The following is a 20,134-nucleotide window of genomic DNA, read 5'->3' as shown; positions in this document are numbered from 1 at the left end:
CAGCATCAGAGTGGTGTCGGAGGCATATTAAGAGTGTTTGATGAAAAAAATGAGAAAAGACAAAAGTTAGGTAAATGTGAGGAGACACAATATAAAATGAGATTACCAACAAGATGGCTACAAGGAAAGAATTTTTATTAAAATTTTAAGAGACTGCTGCCATTAAGGAAGAAGTAATTTTGATTAAAAAACATTTTAGAACATAAGTGTCATGTAATAAGATTGCGTAACATTTTCAGAAGTTGTTATAGACTCAGGTGAGGACTGTGCTTCAAAAGAAGAAGACATGTCAAAATATCTGAATGGATATTAAATGACTGTAAACGATTCCTCCTCTTTTTTAACCATGAGTTTGAAAAAGCAAATGGTGGAGGATCTTACTACCCCCACCCCCTCACCAGGCAAAGGGAAAAGATCATGTACTTCAACACATTCTGCTGAGAGCACATTCATGTCCAAAGCAAATTACAACATGTACGTCGCCACTTAGGAAGAAAGGGTCAACGCTCACAAGGAACGCTTCGGTAGGTTCGAGTTGTGGTAATTATAGCACCAGTCCCAATCATAAGAACGCCGGCATAAGACGGGTTGTTTTGATTCGATTGCCTACTCAACAATAAATATGTCGAAGAGACAATAAAAAAATAAAAAAGGGGCGGGGTGTGTGTGTGTAAGGGGGGGAGAAGAAAGCAAGACGAGTGTGTTATGTGTCGGATTGGCTCATTTAAAAGCAGAAGGAAAAGCACTTGTGACCTTGAGGTCACAGAGGCAGGTTGGCTGCCTCCGTCAAATGTCTTGTAGTCGTGACAGCTCAGGGAGATGACAAGCTGAGCGGACACAGACTCTCTTACAAAGTCCTGTTTGGTTTCAACACCCACTAATCAAAACAAAATTGTAATTCATGATAAGAAACACCTTTGTAAAATGGATTCATTTATTATGATTAAATTTGTATTTTGTCCTTGACTATCAGCAAGTAAATTAATGACAAGATGAAGGAAAGGTATGAGTTGCTGAAGGATTCATGATGCAAGCCACATGTTTTCTTCATGGTGTATGAAGGCAAAACTGGAGACGTGTAACTGAAGGCTGGGCACCTCCTCAAGGGAAAAGCAGCAGATTGAAAGACTCATCAGATATTCAACTTATGCTGCTATGTCTGTCCTCAGTGTGGAGCGTCTCTAGCGGGAGAATGGTAACAAGACTTAGCCAAACACTTAAAGCAAAACACACTCTATATGCACCGGGAAAAAAAAAAAAACAGGATTTGCACATTTGTGAAGACCAAATGGTGCCTCTGCCAGGGAAGCCATCATTGCTTGTATGTTAGCAGGATTAGCATAAAATCCAAATTGTGGAGGAAAGGGAAAATGGGGCAAGTAAGAATCTGATGATCAAATTACTGCAAGGGTATTTTTGCTTTATCTCAGGCAAATATAGAAACGAGGTACATATCTAAAAAAAAATGGAGGTTATTCTGTTCAAATTCCAACTTGATGTTTGTAATTTTGCTGGAAGCCAGAATATGCGTGAATAAAAACAAAGACAATCTTCTGTCATTGCCCTTCTTCCAAAGCAAACAGTGAGTATATAAAATGTGTTAATATTCAGTAAAATATTCAGTATTAATAATTTAGCAGTACTATTTATAAAAGTACGTTATCTTTTTTATTTCTATTTATTTAAACAGTATAGTTAAAATCCACACATATTAAAAATTCAACTTTAGCAAGAAAATAACATGTCAGTCAAAGAGCTTCTAAAATCTGGCATATGAACCATCCAAAAAATAAAATGAAATTATTTCATGAATTACAAATGTTTACATATTTAGAGCAGTGCTTGAACAAAACTTACCGGTAATTTCTCTAACAGTGCGGAACACATTCAGTTTTTCTGGATCCAAAGCTTCAATGTCATTATAGACATCCCTGCGAATGATAACGAGACAACAAAAGAATAGGAACAAAGTTGTTATTCTTCAACTTAATTTTTTTTTCATTTTTGATACAATCAATTATGAGTATGTTCTCACCCTTTAATTCCAGTGATGAGAAAAATCAAATTGCCATTTATTTTTGTGCAATTTACAAACTTGTCAATGTTGCTGGAGTCCACTGTCTGAGCCATCTGTAAACTTGCAGTTCCGATGCCATCGCAAGCTGCAAAACACAGTAAGACAGCAAAATGCATTAAGTTAGTCAAGCCGGGAAATTTTATCTTTTTCAAATTAAGCCAAGGATGTGTTATTGCACATTTTTAGGGGGAAAAAATGCCACACAAACCTTTTAAAAAGTATCTTGATTTTTACAACCACACCCACCTAAAATAAATTTAAAAAAATCACCTTTTGGGCAGATGTCGGAACAAGGAATGCACATCTTGATGCGGTTCTCCTCCACCTCCATGGTGTTACTAGGACACGCTCGCACACAGGAGCTCTGGTCCACCACAAAGTTATCTGAAAAAACATTTAACTGTAAATGTCAACTGCAGATTGTTATACAGGCAGGGTACTTTTGTGAAGGCAATCAAAATAAAAAAAAAAGGGTGAAAAGTCACTTTCTTCTGTCTGACTCACAATGGTGGAAAAGACAAGATTTTTTTTTTTAAGCTACACATAAACTGCTGTCTTTTATTTTGAAAAGGAACAGAGCCATATACACATCTTAGAAGCAATTCTCATGATTGATTATTTGAACAAACATATAAACACAAAGGCTATAAATATAGAAAATAATCCTGTAGGTGGCCATTGTTCAGACATACGTGGACATTTCTTGACACAGAAGGCTCCGTAAGTATATTTTGCCCGAGGGTTGTGTTCAACCTGGAAGGTGGTGGGGTTGTACAAAAACGGCTGTGGACACTGCGTCACGCACGCCCCACTGTCGTTGAAGTTAGTGCATGCCTATTGACAAAACAAAATATTGCACAGTTAGTAAGAAAAGACTGAAGATTAGAAAAATACAATAACTACTATTTACAGTAAATGGTCTTGTGGTAGATTTCAAAATCCAGAGCTGTGTGCATGTATGTGTGTGTGTTTGTGCGCGTGTGTGTGTGTGTACTCACAAAGCAGTCAGTGTCTTTTGGACCAAAGCAGCCACCTGCACACTCACGATGGCAGCAGTCACTCACATAGGGGCCAAAACAGCGGCCATCGCACTGCACAGCACACACCGTCTTAGTTACTGTGGATATAGAAATTACATAAAGGACACAGGAAAATCTTTAAACAGCACTCTGAGGGTTGTTTAACATGTACTCAGTCACTTTTGAATGAATATGTCGAAAGAACTATCATTTCAGGTGTGTGGTTCAAAATAAAATGGCTGACTTTATTTTAGAATGCTTTTCAACCAAATGACCAGGATGAGACACCACGCTGATTTTAGTATTTTCTTTTATAATGAAAAACAATGCATCGCTAAAAACATGCCCGGAAGCTTCAATTTCAATAAATTGTGGCTAACAGCATTCGTCACATCCTCCATTTTCAAAAGGTGATAAACAAATGAACTGAACACAAAAGAGCAAGAGAGGTCTGATAATATCTGTGCACCCTTGGAATGTTGACTTGATGATGATTTGATCATAATATAAAAGTCTATAAGTGAGTGTGCTTCTAAACTTTTCTCCCCCGATGACTCAATAGTGCAAATTCCCTAAACTGCCCGATTATTCTTTAATCTTGTCTGTATTGAGAGTCATTTTTCGTTCCGGGCTTGCTCGGAAAGGGTGTGGGGCTAACAATTAATTAATTGACAAACTGTTTCACACATTGTTAATTGTATGGTCAACACCAAGCAAAGCCGACCTACAGACGCTGCAACTGTGAAGTGAAATGGGGCGAAAAATGAGGAAGCGACCTGCTGTTGCCAGACAAAGACGAAGACGCAAGCACTTGTGGTGACGTTTGGCATAACGTGGCGCACAAGCCAGTCAAAAAACTAAAAAGCACAAGGAGAACCCCATATTGGCTAAAGGTTAGCCTAAATCTTCCATTTTACTGAGTACTCTTTTTTTCCAAGATTCGTTTATAATTACATCTGAAAATGTCACATAGCTCATTTTCCTTATCATTTGGCGCAGTTAAGCAAAACAGAACGAAAAGGTTGTGAGCGCAAGTAAGGCAATCAAGGTTGAATCATCACATGCCTGTGTCTGGTGTGAGATAGAAAGCATGATAATGGGAAACAAGACGGACGGGCCCCCAGTGCTTATCCGCGGCTCATCTGTAACATGTTGCTAGCAGTGATCTCCAAGTTCATTCCTCATTATCTTAATGGGATCATGACCACGAGACAACTACATCGAGATCTACCCACGTTGAAAGCCCGAGATTAGGTGGTGTGACCAGAGAGAAGGACGACAGATGAGAAAATGGATGTCAAGGAAAAAAGCAATCAAACAGGAGTAGCTGGGACATAAAACAAACAAAACAATGTATGGGGGTCAATTGCCACGTCTGTGCTTATTTAATTTAACCTGTGGAGAGAATTGCCAAGAAAAAATGTGAAGTGAAAAGACGATAGCTGGCATTGGGATTGTCCACTGTAGAGTGCTAATCATTCCCAAACAAACATAGATCTTTATATGAGGAAAGTCATGATCAGAGTTGTGTCACACCCCATAATCGTTGGGGTTATCGGAAGTCCTCTTCTTACCAAGGCATTTTGAAAATTCTTTTGTGAACAGTTTGGGAAGTCATTTTCTCTTCCTCTGTGACAATACCCAGAAGATGAACAAAAAAATTGTGTAACAATCAGCATTCTAGTCCACACTCCTTTTCGGCTGAGTCCGAGTTCCAAAGTGGTAATCGCACATCCCAGATAATAACATGCAGTTTTGTCCCCATAAAGATGCATTCACACGGAAAGTGACTGATAGGATGGGATGTTAATTGAATACAGTGATGAGAAGACATGACAGCAGGCACACACTCTATGATAATCTCAACTTTTTGGGGTGCGACTGCACAGACTAGTAATGGTATCTGAATAAACTACTCATTTAAGAATCAGTCAGTGTTATAGCAGCAAAACACAGCCCGGGATGTCTGAACAAGAAATGCAAACAAACCATTCTTTTCAAAAGTTACTTGGAGCAATTCTAATTAATTAATTTATTATGATTAAACAACTCACAGGTTTGACACTGATCTTGTTTAGGTCCCCAGCAACGACCATTACAGGATCGATGGCACTTCTGACCTGCAAAAAATACGGAAACTATCATTCATGCTTCAACTCATGATTAGTTTTCTTGACAAAACACACCAAAAAAACCTCTGCACATCCGGCCGGCTGAGAAGAAAAAAAAAAAAAAAACGTCATACTTTTCAAACTTTAGTCAGTGCAAATTTGGCTGGTTTTGGAGAGCTTAATTGACTGTCTGGTAATTGAGTGAGAGGGAAGTGAGCCTGTATAAGTGCAAGAGTGCTGTCCTCTGTCCATCAGCCTCTCCAGATGAGAGCTATTAGCGCCGAGATTTACTCTCATACCCAACATGAGTCTCCATTTTCCGCCTTTCCACTGCATACTTTCATTCTCCATCTACCATCCCTAATGCATCGCCTCACCATGGTTCTCTTTCACTTTATGCCCAACATTGTCGTATTCATTTCTCTAGCCTGTTGCCATTTTTTCTCCCTCCTCCTTCGGCCTGACTCCCTCTAGCGTGTTGACAGATCTCAAGAAGAGGTGGATTGCATTTAAAGCGGGGCAGAAAAACAAATCTAAATGACAGCGTGCTCTGAGTTGGTGCCTCAGAATCTGTCGGCCTGTGAAATCAAATCGGACCAGATTTCATTTAAAGCTCAAGATTTGATCTCTCTCATCTAATAAATTCTTAGTGACTCACAATAAACATGTCCCCGTACTACCCTCATATTTTGCAGTGATCTTTAAACAGTCCCTGAAGATTGCGTTGCTGAGTTCGCTTCCAAACTAGGAAGGGCAAGTAAGACATGCCGTGCAGATGTCAAGCTTAATAGAAATAAAAAAAGTGAAATAAAATAATACAATTCCGGTTCAGTTCGATTTGCGTATTTTGATACTCACATGTGGTACTACTGTTTGTGGGCACAACCACGGGATAGACACCTGAGTTCTTCACAATGTCCTGCCAATGAATGGTGTCCGCGTGACACAGGAAGTTGTTTTGGTGAACATAGACGCCTCCACTTAGGATCTCTGTAAAGAGCAAAGAGGAAAAAAAATCAATTAGTTGCAGCCAACAATGAATGGCTCATATGCTCCTTCAATGTCATACTTGAAGTATTAAAAGAAAATTTAAATAAAAAATAAAATATCCATAACGTCTCCTGTGCCATCTGAGATGAATAATGGACACAATCCTATTACATAACACGCTATGAAAAACATGTAGAACTCAGTCAGGGTTTATTTTTATTAACCATAAGTGAAATTTGTGGCCAGGGGAAATCAATTGTTCAATTCTATAGCATTAATGATTGTTTTGCGCAAAAAATATTTTGGTTTGTTGATGTACTGTAGCTAAAATCAAGCGCTTGTAGTGGAAAATAAAATCTGTACTCATTTGTGAATACGACGAAAAGGAAAATTAATGGACAACATCGCACGGCATGACTACTGGAGGAAAACAATATGAAATTCAGGGAGGCAGAACGAATGCATGCGGGCACTTATATTGGTGGTAAGCGTCTGCTGTGAGTGTTTCTCTGTGTTTTATTATTGGAGTGGGGGGATGAATATGATTAAGAATGCGAGGCAAATAATGAACCAATGATCAAGGAAAAAAAAAGAACATGTTAATGAGTCTGTGAGAATGAATAAATTAAGTCTTGAGAAGATTGTTGAAGATTTGCGTAGGAGAAACATGGGATTGTTTATTCTTGTGTTGGATAACTGCAATAATTAATGTCACGGATTGGAAGTACCTCGTGTGACTACCATTAATTCTGCTCTCAAATTTATTTTTCTTATTAAGGATGCCAATGACTTTCAAAAGGAAACCCAGCAAAAAAAAAGTAAATACTCAAAAGTACATACTAGACATAAATCATTTACTCTGTGTAATCCGAAACTTTGAATATGCTTTGATACCACTAAGATTGATTCTTAAACCTTTTGATATTTTGTGTTTACAATATCTTGCCAGAATGGAAAGCAGTGATATCGATTAACAGAAGCACACAAGTGATCACAAAATGTGCATATGCTGCAAAATATCAAATTAGTGTCAAGTTTTAGATGCAAGTAATTGTAATACATACACTGCTATAATACATTGAATCATTTAAACCTTTATATTACATTAAAGGATTTTTTTTTTCCAGATCAATTGTCAAGGGAGGGTGGATGGTAGGCGGGCAATTTAGGGATTATAGTATTAAACCGAAGCAAGGCTGCACATCCGCTTAAAGATGAGGAGACCACCCCCCACCCTCAAGAAAAAAGAAAAAAAAAATGTAAATTATGAAAGTATGGTTGTGAGATATATTATAGGATTGCATCCTTGCTTGCTTTCTTTAATCTTAAATTGGTATAAAACCTTGGTGAGCTGTGTTTTATGGAAAAGCAGAAGGCCTATACACTGATAAGATAAATCTCTGCGAAAGAATGGAAAACAAAAGAAAATAGATGGAGACAAAAAGACAGGAAAGAGAATATTATCAAGGCAGTCAATGATTAAAATATGAGCAAAAAAGACCTTCAGGTGGAACGGCAGAGGGCCATTTACCTTATCAGGGTTGATGTGTGATCAGCCTAATGCTTGAATAAAAATGAGCCTGTCTCCAAAATAAGTGAAATTAAACAGCAGAAGTCAAAGACTTCAAGGCTGGAGAAAGGAGAAAGCACGTAGGTAAAATAAAGAACACCAAATTTGTTGTTTGCAAAGGCTGTTAGCATGTGCTTGACTAAGGCAACAACAAGTCAGATGGTTGGACAAGAGGGCAAGAATCAATAACAACCAAGTAGAGTCTTATAAAAAGAAAAGGAGGCACTGATCATCTTGATAGAGCAGGTCAAATGATAAATTGAACAGGATTGAAGACAAGGTCTGAAAATGAAGACAACAATTTATTGACCTTAGATACAGCTGAACAAGGAAACGGACAACTGCATTTCTGTGGGTATTGTGGAACATTTTGACCTGAACTATCAAGTTTCTCATGACTGACATCCCAACTAAACATAGATATTTGACTTGTACCTGCAGCAAATTATCAATATCATGTCCTTTAAAAAAAAAAAAAAAAAAGCATTGGAAAAAAAATCTATAATGTACAATCATAGGTGTCAAACTCAAGGCCCGGGGGCCAGATACGGCCCGTCACATGATTTTATCTGGCCCGCAAAGAGAAATTGTGCAGTGACTTCATGTGTCAATGTTAAAATTGGAAATTGTCTTCATTTTTAAAAACTACAGATATTGCTAGCAATTTTTATTACCATGCATCTTTTTATAATATTTGAACAATTGTTACTAGTGTCTGATTCTGATTCTGAAAATGGCCAAATTCTGAGTTAAGTGTATTTTTTAAGGGACAGTGGCATAGATCAGTAAAATTACTAACAATGAACTAAAAAAAAACAAAATATGGATTTCAAGCAGATAATGGTGTCTGAAAATGAATTATGATCATGCTTGGTGTTGCATGCAGTAACACCCTTTCTATCCCTGTGGAAAGCTGAGATGCACACGAGAGTTCTTTTCATGTTCCATTACCCACCACTGCTCCCATCAATATGTGCTCCACTAACCAAAGTCTTCAGGCTCAGAGGGAATAAAAATATGTACATTATATCAATTATTAAGGTGCCAGAGGCTAGTCTAGGGTCGGCGGGTGAGAAGTCTAAGTGCATTCATTGCGGCTATTTAACTTGTGTGATGATTATAGTTTGGAAATTAATGGTTAATATTGAAAACGTGAAGGGGTTTCGTGAGCAATCATTCCCTCATTTATGTCTGATATTTTTATGGCGCCCATTAGATTAGAACTAAATTGATCCCGAAGGAAAGTCTGTTAATTAAATTACTCCTGATTTGGATTTACACAAATATTTAGTGTTTATAAACCAATTTATGCCAATTTCTACTTAGAAGTGGCAGGAAAAAAAAAAAAAAAAAACGTTTCAAGGAATGTATCACTTGTTTCCCATTTATCAGCAAACCACCTTCTATCTCTAGCCTCACTATCTCCATCACAGAGCGGCATTACTGAGGAATCAATTGATAGAAAGTACAAGTGATGGCAAGTTTTGGACTTCAATTTAACACTCGCTTCTTCAAGATCCACATTAAGGGACTTGCAAATGTGACAATATGAATGTCGTCCTTCAAAAAGAATGTCCCGCTTTCACCCTTCCTGAAGAAGTGAAATATTGAGTGTGACATGGGAGTAATTGCATGGGAAGTAATCAATTAGTCAGACAATTGAAGGAGACCTGAGGTCTGTGTGCTGCCAGGCAAACGGCTCAACTGAATTCTGCTAATGCACACTGAGCTCAACTTGATTCCGTTGGCATAATTGCTCTTTTTTCTTCTTCTCTTGGTAGATAGTGAATGGTTGGAGATCAGAAGGTGGTAGCAATTAAATGCCCTTTCCTCAGAGGCACATGGCCACAGGACTCAAATTGTCCTTTTTCACCTTGACCATCCATCCGTTGTCTTGTCCATCATTTAGCTTTACGTTCCTCACTGACCCTGTGACTCCGACTTCAATTTACGGGCTGTTTTCAAATATTACTTTAAACTTTGTTTGTGCTTCATGACACAGCTCATCTACTTCTGAAATGATTGGTAATAGTGTAACATATTTGTAGCTTAAGCCAATGCTCTTATGTGAGCCGAATACCAGCAGTTCTTAATTTATAAATTCAGAGAATTCATCAGGCGCACTTTACATGTCGGAAACAAATATAAGCATAACATTGCTTGTTCTTCACGCAAGGTATCGATATGGAAAATCAGGAGCATGAAGCGAAACAAATGAGGGACTGAGAGCCAAGAGGAGAGTGAGAAGAAATGAAAGTGAGACAGTAAATGAGACAAATAAAGAAAGAGCAGATGGGCCATGAAGAAGTGGATAATGCCTTTGGCGTATACTGCGGGCTTCTGTACATGCGTGCAATGAGAGAAGATCATTCAGCAGATGGGGCCTCAGTTTGGAAGTTTCATTTTGGACAGACGCAGTGCAGGCGTAGGGGCGTTTAGAAAGATGAATCAACAACATTGAACAAACAAGAAAGAAGATATTGTAGCTAAAATGAGTACAGGGGGGTGCAAATTGTGTTCAATCAGAAAACTGATTTGAGGTTATTTTTTTTAGTCGGGCTCTGAAAGTATTCTTCGACCCAGTTCATGTTTATTTGAAAACACACAGTTTCACATTGTTTACATTTAAGGTAAGATTGTTTATTCTTTAAGATCCTAAATATTGAATAAACACCCTCAACTTTGATTTCTAATTCACTTTGTGTTCACAGAGCATCCCCAAACTGTTTTCCTAACATTTTTTGCGCTTAAGTTGGCTAAGCTTGATTGAAAGGTGCATCGGAGGGAGTCCTATCCTTGCTCAGCCAGGGGACCTCCTCTACCCCATCCTTTAGTCCCCCCCCCCCCTCAAGTCCGCAGAGTCTATTCACAGCACTCAGCGAGGAAGCCGGGAAAATCAATAAGTGCACTGCTACAATACACTAGCGACAAATTGATTTCATCCAAGGCAATTTCAAACCAAGCAAAATGCACGTGGATTTCATCACCGGGGGGTTATTTTACACCACCTTCCCCCTGATTAGCACTTATGTGGTTAATATATTTAATCCTCTTATATATGTTATATTGTACATCGATTCTATCGACCACTTTCACCATCTCCTGGGAGCAACTGGCAGTTGAACAATGAACTAATTTGACAGCAAAGTCAAAGCCTCTGTGATAAATGAGACAGCTGACCCAAAGCCGCCAAAGCACTTGAGGGTAAAAAAAAAAAAAAGTTTTGAACTTTGCTGTAAGATGTCAAATCGTCGATCGACCCTCATGATTCAAACACGGAGAGTGGCTTTGGCATAACAAGTGAGCTGGTGGCTGAGCGAGAAGAAAGGTTGTCAAGAGAATGACAATTAGACCTCAAGTTTGGAAGTAAGTCACAACATTTTATCTGGATTTTATTTTAGTTAATTCAATGCTAACAATATTTTTGCTGAGACTCATTTTATTTATATTTTATTTATTATTATTATTATTATTATTATTATTATTATTATTATTATTATCATCATATTTATTTTTTATTTTATTATTAGGAGCTGACAGTTAAGCATTTGAATATTATTTTTGTTTAATTTGAGAAAATCCACAATTGCTGATTTAATTAAAATTACTGTTTAAGCTAAACAAAAGTGTTTTTTATTATACTGTATTGACAAAAAAAACAAAATTGATCCGAATAAAAAAACCTCAACTGTGAAGATGAACAGTGATTGAGACTCAGCAGACTCAGACTGCGGCTGTTATGCACAACTTCCCTTGCACATAATGGCTGGAGGCCACGGATGGCGCATCAAACAACGGCCTTTCACAAAGTCCAGCCTGAACTCCCCAAGCACTATAGCATCAGCCTGGCACTATAATAAAACGGACCATCTTGGAAAAATAAAGCTGCCAGTGGTGGTATAAAAAAAAGAAATTCCCAAAGTATAGTGCAAACAACATGTAAGAAGAAATCCAAGTTAGAATATAATACACAAGCTCATACGAAAGTTCCACAAACAACTGCTGCATGCTCCGCTGTTTCCTCGGGCTAAAAGAAAGGCGTGAAATACTCACTAATGATTACTGATCAATTTTCCAGTCGTGGTCGCCACCCCCCAAGAAAAAAAAGAACAAAATAGATCTTTCACGACCACCAACAGTGTAAATAATTTTTGGGGATTCACAGTTTGGCAACTGCTTTATCAACTTTGCCCTGAGGTTCGAGATACTTTCCATTGGTCAAGAGCTTCATTTCTTTCTGGCTTTTGGGCTCGGAATGCCCAAAGGAAATCCATCAACAAAAATGTCCATTGTTCAAAAGGACACCGAGTCACCTACAGGTCTCCAAATCAGCGTTCATAGTCTACTAAATGAATGAAAAATAAATTACAGACACTTTAACATTCTTACACCTGAACCAGCCAAATGTCACTCACCTGTGAGGTTCCTCAGACCCAACTGACGCAGTCCAAAGTTTCCATCATGTCTGTAGTTGAGGAAGATGGCAAGCGAGTAGTGGTCCTCATACAACTTTGTCCCTCGGATGATACGCAAGTTCTCCAACGGCAAGTAGTCAAACTGGTTCAGAGCCACCAGGACATAGCCAGTCACTTCTCGGATCGACTGAAAAATGATGCCATCTGTTAGTAAATCTTAAAAATGAAAAGAAATAAGATCGGAAGTAATCAAACAAGGGTCGTCAATGTCCTCTCAGTGAAGACCCTTTCGCTTCTCATTTGCTGGATACATTTATTTACATTTCTTTTAATCAAAAGGAACAGGTCGATATTTTTCTTTGATTATATTTCTGTATGTTAAAGGCTTCCCTTTGGGCTGACTTGAAGTCTTTCCTAGATTGAGCTTTTGCCAACTCGCTGTCTGGGCTGTTTTCTTTCACTGTGTTAAGACCTCTTGCAGGTTAATAGACTCAGAGTGGCATTCTCCCAGTTGCCTTTGCAATTAGATGTGCTCCTTTGGCCCAATCTGTGTCATCCCTGGACCTGATTCAAATTCCTCTTTTGTTATTGTTGTTTTTTTTATTTTTTTTATAAATATTCAATTATTTAACAGGAAGAATAATTTAATTTAAATAGTGTTGCAATTTGCCCACCCACATTGATTTTAGTCTCAGATGCTTCATCTTATATTGACTTGTTTCATTCCATTTTTAATTTTTGTCCAACTTTTATGAAAACAGGTAAATAAAGACTGGATCTTTTTGATGCCTCAAGCCATCCATTTGAAAACCAAACAATATTTAAATAACCATATGGCTTGAGAAAATGGTTACGAGTGCAGAATGGAGACAATGAAGTAGTGGCAAAATGGAGAACGGGAGGTGTATGCATCATATCAATGACAGCATGTGCCTCCGAGGTCACTCTCAACATATTCAATCATGCCAGTGAGTTGAATCAGAGCATTTGAAGATTTGCTCCAGGGTTGGAGAACGCACAGCAACACTAGCAGCAGCACAGGGTTCACTGCTCATGTCTCATACGAGGGCCAGCAGGGCAGGCATTACTTCACACTTTAAATGTCATTTAGGACCGAGTCTAATGTCTGCGGTGACTTTGGCAAAAAAGCCACCGAGAAGAACCCGATGTTGAATAAATCAAAGCGACAGGCTGTGCACTCTTTTCTCCCATCCGCCATCACTGTTGCTGTCACTAATAGACAGGCGGTCGGATACATCTTTCCACGCTGGTCTGCTGATTATCAACAAGTGTGTGTGTGTGTGTGTGTCTGTGTGAAATGCTATTGCAGCTGATGCACAAAGCTGATATGAGGAGGCCCCGAACCTTGCGGCATAATCATAGTGGCTGACAGCTGTCAGAGAGCATGGCCATCCGCCAACAATAACTAAGCAGCGGCTGCAGCTCTGGTATCATTGCCGTTAATCGGAACAGACGGTCCCGAGTCTGGTGACTGGATGTGGATTCTGTTGAAACAATGACCGCAAATATGTTTAACTGCAGCGGCAGGGTCTGATAGCTTTATGGGGGACTAAAAGGTTTGGCAAGTTGACACAAACTGAGTTGAGGTCTTTCACTTTGTTTAGTGATATAAAAAGAGAATTTGTAGGAAAGTAGTACACATTAGAATATTATGGTTATATGCAGGAAGAAGTTGCTTTGTCTATGAGGACTTGGTTATAAAGACCTAAGAGCCAGAAGATAGATTATTAAAGAGATGGATAGTTTCTAGTTTGCTTCTTAAGCACGGAGGAAAAAAATAAATAAAAGAAAATTAAAGAGTGCTCATTAAATTTACCCTCAAGGCATAAAAAGGGGGCAGCGATGCGGCCCAGTACACAGCTTTATGGGAATAAAAACACTGCACTTGGCAAAGGGTACACAACTTGCTTTTCATCTTGCAGATGTTTTCATAAGAATTTAGCAAGAAATCCAACAAAAAGTCAACTAACAAATTACTGACGTCAGATTGTGATAATATTGATATTTAACTGCCATCCTGAAACAAAAAGCAATACACTATATTCAGTAAATGGATATTCTATCACACTTCTAGAAGCTACTGGAATAAAATAAACGGAAAATTGGAAGGATTACTAATGACCCAGAGGGGATTTTCTAAGCTATAGTTCAGACATCATATTGATAGCTCATTCAGGGATACTGCCCACTTATCCAAATTGGAACATTTTTACTAAAATGTAGTCATGTAACCGCTGGGGCCTGTTCAACAATTCACATTCACCCTATTGGGAGGGAAGGCTGCTCAACACGGAGAGACAACCTAAAATTCTAAGTTGACAGACTAAGAAAAGCTCCAAGTTCAGTGACACAGCCTGGGGAACTGTTCTATATTCTTTCCATTTAAATCTACTAAAAAAAAAGAAAAGAGTGTCGCACAGCAGTACTGTCATGAAATTTAGCTACCTCAATATGGGCGGTAAGTAAAGTAAGACGACTATTATTTCAGGCCATGATTTTTTTTAGCATTTGTCTATTATCGGACTTAACACAGAGGCCAGCTGTTTATGTTCAAGAGTAGACTTGCACGGAATGATAAAAAATGTGTTAGTGCTAAATTTGCATGCAGTAAAGTACGTGCTAAATATAACACCACATGCCTTGAATGTCCTGAATTTATATATTAGCCTTGTTGTATAATCTTGTAGAAGCACATGTTTGCACTTAAGCCGGTATACAGTAAGTGGCACTATTGCATATTTTAAAACATACTGTAACAGTAAACGGGGAAGTATGCAACAGCAGAATGTTGACACGGTGTCGAAAGTCAGCCATGCATTCACCTCACACACACACGCGCACCAAAAATCCCAGTAACAGTGAACAAAAGAGACAGCGGGAGCCAGATTCGCTAGATTAAAAGGGATTTCTCCCCCTTCCTTCTCCCAAGGCCGGAGCATTTGTGAACGGAAGTGTGGCGGCGGAACAAAACCCTCACTTGAGTCACTGAGACGTGCCCAGTTTTGAAATGCAATCCTCCAATCCCCAACTTGGAAATGGGATGGAGAAGGAGGGAGGTTTGCTGGAGTCAGCAAAGTGAAGAAGGTGAAAGGATGATGGAATAGAGAGCGCAGGGTGATCAGTCAAATGAATCCGAGTCCACGTGGATTTGAAGATGGAATTAAAAAAGCAAATGTCGGTTTGCATATTAAAGAGGAATTGCTGAATGAGGTGAACGATGGCTGGAAGTCTAAAGACACAATCAGCATCGCCACAAGGTTCTGTTTAGGGATGCAACTAAAGATTAATAGAAAAAAATCTGTTGTTTTGTTGATTAATCGATTAATTAGATCGTTCACTAAAAAACATCAATCTATCCATTATCCAAATTGTTTTATCCTCACAAGGTGTTGTACTTATTTTTTTCCTTTTTTTTTTTTTAACATTTACATAAAAATATACTTCTTAGAACCTCTGCAAAGGAAAACCGCGATTCCAAGAATTTTGTTGACAGCAACAGAAACACCAGCAAATTTTGATAGAGCTCTTGCAAAGGATGCATTTATATTATATAAAAGTACTATACAATTACATCAATCATCATTTGCGGACAGAACTCTCAAGTGCTTAAGGCAGCAATATGCAGTGTTGCAGATTCAGAAGGAAGAAAGACGGAAAGCTGCAAGATCTCACTCTAAGTTTAATGGATCTCAGGTCCGCATTTATTTAGACAATACCGAGCGTCTGATATTTTTTCTGGAGCTGCAGTTGTCACTTTATGGATTGCGATGCCAGATAGCAAGCACCATTAATTTTAGCCTCAATTTGTCTCGCGCATCCCACCTTGAGGAAAGAGATGAAGACTGATATCGAGATTGAACAGAGTAGAGACACCACTTCCCACGAGGAAGACTTACAGCTCCATCAGAGCACTTGTAATGAGTGGACCCCTGTTGGGAATTCTACAAATAGACTAATTTGTAATTGATTCAGTGCATTAATTACCGTCCCGGTTATGCCTGTGTCATGGTTAATATTGCGGCAATCTGACGAGGCTAGGAGGCCCCTCTGCAGTGGGACCATTCGGGTGAAGCAGCCATTATTCAATTATGCCCCACATATCGGCAACCAGGCAAGTCTTAATCCGTGAGTAATCACTTTCCTGCACTGCCTAACTACAAGCTGATGTGAGGGAGGGGGCAGTGGGGTGGACCATGTAGCCCCTGGTTAGGTCTTTAATCAGGCTTGAGAATCAAATCCCATCGGAGTTTTGATTGTACTACCTTTAGAGAAGAGAGATGGCAGAATGCAGATTTTGCATTTTTAAATAATTTACTGATCAATATTTTGGGGCTATGCATGCAAGCATTCCAATTTGCTGCCAGAATTTTCTTTGAAAAATGCAAACCTGAGACACACCTCCGCCCCTCAAGATGCAAAAACACAATAGACACAACACTTTCATCTTGGTGAACAGCATCTGCTTTTATTCTGAATGTTTTGTTCGTCGCTGCTGATTTTGTGAGATATAGAATGTTGAGCTATTTGTCTTATAATGGTTTTATTTTGAGGAGATAAGAGCTGTACGGCATATACATTCTTTGCTTCTTTCATAGAAAATGTGTTGACATAAGCAAGGACCTAATATTAAAAAAAAAAAACAGAATTGACAATATTGCCTTTTTTTGGTCACAGTGTCCTACTAACAAGCAATTGGACCCAACACAACAACAAAAACGGCAGCAATTTTTCTCAGAACAATGCCACTATTTCCTGCCCCTTTCTTCAGATTTCACCATGGGACTAGTAAAACGTCCCGAGGCTATGTTAAATAATCTATAGCCCCCCTTTATTGAGAACATTTACCTTCTATGTGGACAGGGTAATTTTCCACAGATACAGGGAACACACTCATTTACAAATAGAGGTACACCTGTCGGCAGGAGAGTATGAAACATTTGAATCGTTCTTCAACACAAGACAGATGTTGGTGAAATGCTGCAATTCCAACACTGGATTGAAAAAAGGTTGTTGTTTGTTTTTCAAAGGACTCTTTGATTTGCAGCACAACATCTTGGAAATCAGTCATGGGTAGCTCTGAGGAAAGAATACACCGCCTTGGTTGGAATTAATTTTTAGTCATTGTATCTTCTTGGAAGGATGCCAACAAGATCCTTAAACATGCTTTGCTACAATTCTGTGAGAACATGACAGAAGGAAATGAACTAAAGTCAAGGAATTTGAATTCCTGTCACACTTGGAGCGTATTTGACTGTGTCTGAAAAAATCCTATCAAATTGTTAGTCTAGTCAGACACCTTTGTGCAGGTCTGATAGCCACATTAAACTCTGAGCCCTTCAGTCCTCGCCTGAGAACCTCTGTGAAACTCTTAACTGTTGCATCGGGAGGGCTACCATAGCAACACAATAGCCTTAACTGCATTATTAGCTTATAAAGTTTGATAGGCCTCTCTGCATTATAAATTTAAGAGACAGAGGAAGAAGCAGTGGGTCTTTTAAGATGAAACATTTAGTTTAGGAATGTAAGGTGGAAAAAAAAGCACATTCATAAATTATTGCATAATGTTGACATTATAGATGATACAGATTAATGATTCATAATGTTTGTTAATTATATGAATATTTCCACTATTCTCGGGTTGACCGTATAGGCTGGTGGACTGAATGTTGTCTATGGCCTCTTCCTGTAATCACAGAGGAACTCTCTAAAATTGGACAAGAAGGTCTTGCTCTCTCCCCAGGGAACCAAAGATTCTGTTCTCTGACCCAATTGGCTGCCCTCACGCCTCGGAGTCATGTGCCCCATTGTGCCTCATTTGGCTGCCAATGCCATCAGCATTTGTTAAGAAGGAAAACAAACTAAATACAGCCAATCATGTTTCAATAATAAATCTTTCGCATTTTTTGTCTGTTGGACGTCAGTGACTCGCCCGGATGTGGTTTCGGTACTAAAAGTGGTCATAACGAAAACATGCTTAGCCATTCCTCAGCTAGATTTTACAATTCCACAACATAAGCTGTGGGTGTTGTCATCTTTTTTATGCTCATTGTTGAGTAGATGGAAAATGGGTGTAAAAAAATATATGAATATTTTAATTGTTCAAATGGACATTTCCTGTACAAGGATTTTACAGCCAGAAGCGGGAGCAGTAGACCATTCCTTGTGGTATTGTGTCCTTTGGATATGATTTATTTATGTGATTCGGGCTAAATCGTTATATTGTGCATCTTCTCATTTGGTTTGAGTTTTTCCCACACACATAGTCAAGGGTTATGTCACATTTTCAGTCCCCTCATCTGAATAAAATGTTTGTGAATTCAGTAAAAAAAAAAAAAAATATATATATATATATATATAAATAAATAAATAAATAAATAAAACATGAATGGAGTTCTAGGATAACAGTTGCAATTATGGCTGAAAGTAAGCTCTTCATCTCCATGTTTTATTCCAGTCTTCCTTCTTAATCACATTCTTTATCTTTTCTTTAACAAAATTGTCACCAACAGACAAAAAGATATCATGAGCATAATTTCGTATAATCAGCTCCAACCGATGTTTTTCATCCAATTGAAAGAGGACTCACCGGCAGGAACGACAACATAAAAGCTTCTCGTGTCTTCTGTTCTAATACAAAGCTTTTTGTCTTCTTTTGTGGTTACTTTGGAGATGACACAATTCTTTAGTCAGAAGACAGAGCGTGCCAACAATGGTTTCTTTTTCCCGCAGAGGTCTCGTACGACTTTTCTTATCTTTGAAACTACCGGGAAATGAGTTTCACAGTCTCCAAGTTAATTTGGCTTTCACGGGTCAGCAATTTTGACCACAGTTGCCTCTGACACAACCCTTAACCTCACTCGCTATTAATTCCCAAAAGCCACGGGTGAGACTGCTTGAAGGCTAATCAACATTTGGCTCTTTGAGTGTGTTATTATGCACAAATTGATGGATGGCACAATTACACTCTGTGTCACTTAGGTAAATGGCTATGTAATGCTAATGAGTTTTTATCCAAACACTGAGTATTTAGTAATAGTAAAGATAGAGGAGAAAGCTCCATGTGGGGTGTAGGAAGAAAAGAAAAATGAATTCATCACAGGGCGCTTGGGGAATTGCTAATATGGATCATTTGGTGGAATTTAGCTAAAGTCACAGGTGTGAAATATTTTTATTTAGATTGTATTCGTAAATCACTTTCACTCATTTTATAGATTTATGTGTGGATTTTTTTCACAACTAAAACATTTAAGAATGTATGAAAAAAAATATGTCTAGTGTATTTGCAGCATGAATCACTTTCACATTCACGCTTTGTTGGGAAAACATTTGCCCCCTGTCAAGTACCCAAAGTAGCTCCTGGTTAAACGTCCCCTTCAGCCTTCAGCTTCACCTCACTGGTGATTTCTCAATGGTCTCGCCTCCCACACCACACTGTCCTCCTTCGTGTCAAATTAAAGTGATGGAAATGAACTTGAGGGGACGCTAATTGCAGTTGTCAATCCAATGTGGGTCAGGGCTGAAAGACAGAGGCTCTCTAGCACTTCATCAGTCTTCATTAATATTGAACGAGTTTGGTGAGTAGCAGGGGGCCAACGTAATCTGCACTCATCTAACAGTGCATCAAAAATTAGGAAGATGGGGAGGGCACTACTGGTTCCTGGGGGACAAATATGCCAGTCAAGAAGTATGAAGAAAGATGTCAGAGGATGTGAATCGAGTGCAAGAACAAATGCTCCTTCCTGGAACCTGAATTTTGAAAGTACTCGAGGATGACATTTCCCTTATGAAAGCCTCCAGATGGCCAAAACGTGATTGAAATATCTAAACTAATGAATAATTATTTTGGAATTGACATTTTTGAATAAATAAGAAGTAAATCTAAAACAATTTTTTTGGGACTATTTATATCATTGAGATCATCAAAATACAAA

The 20,134-nt window shown here is 38.5% G+C and overlaps 1 protein-coding gene across 1 annotated transcript in view; it reads right to left on the bottom strand.

Annotated features, from left to right (window-relative positions):
• The window catches only part of erbb4b (erb-b2 receptor tyrosine kinase 4b), a 101,942-nt gene that overhangs the window by 30,113 nt on the left and 51,695 nt on the right, over positions 1-20,134 (bottom strand). Inside the window, exons 3-10 of the mRNA XM_088383048.1 lie at positions 12,183-12,369; positions 6,066-6,197; positions 5,151-5,216; positions 3,076-3,194; positions 2,770-2,911; positions 2,348-2,461; positions 2,036-2,162; positions 1,858-1,931 (exon numbers count right to left, since the gene is read on the bottom strand). Coding sequence (XP_088239174.1) covers positions 1,858-1,931; positions 2,036-2,162; positions 2,348-2,461; positions 2,770-2,911; positions 3,076-3,194; positions 5,151-5,216; positions 6,066-6,197; positions 12,183-12,369 — 961 coding nt within the window. The remainder of the gene's footprint in view (positions 1-1,857; positions 1,932-2,035; positions 2,163-2,347; positions 2,462-2,769; positions 2,912-3,075; positions 3,195-5,150; positions 5,217-6,065; positions 6,198-12,182; positions 12,370-20,134) is intronic.

Source organism: Syngnathus floridae, chromosome 8, assembly GCF_059516105.1.
Source record: "Syngnathus floridae isolate MCC-2025c chromosome 8, RoL_Sflo_1.0, whole genome shotgun sequence".
NCBI lineage: Eukaryota > Metazoa > Chordata > Actinopteri > Syngnathiformes > Syngnathidae > Syngnathus > Syngnathus floridae.
Note: the sequence above shows the minus strand (reverse complement) of the source record. Positions and strands in the feature narration are given on the sequence as shown.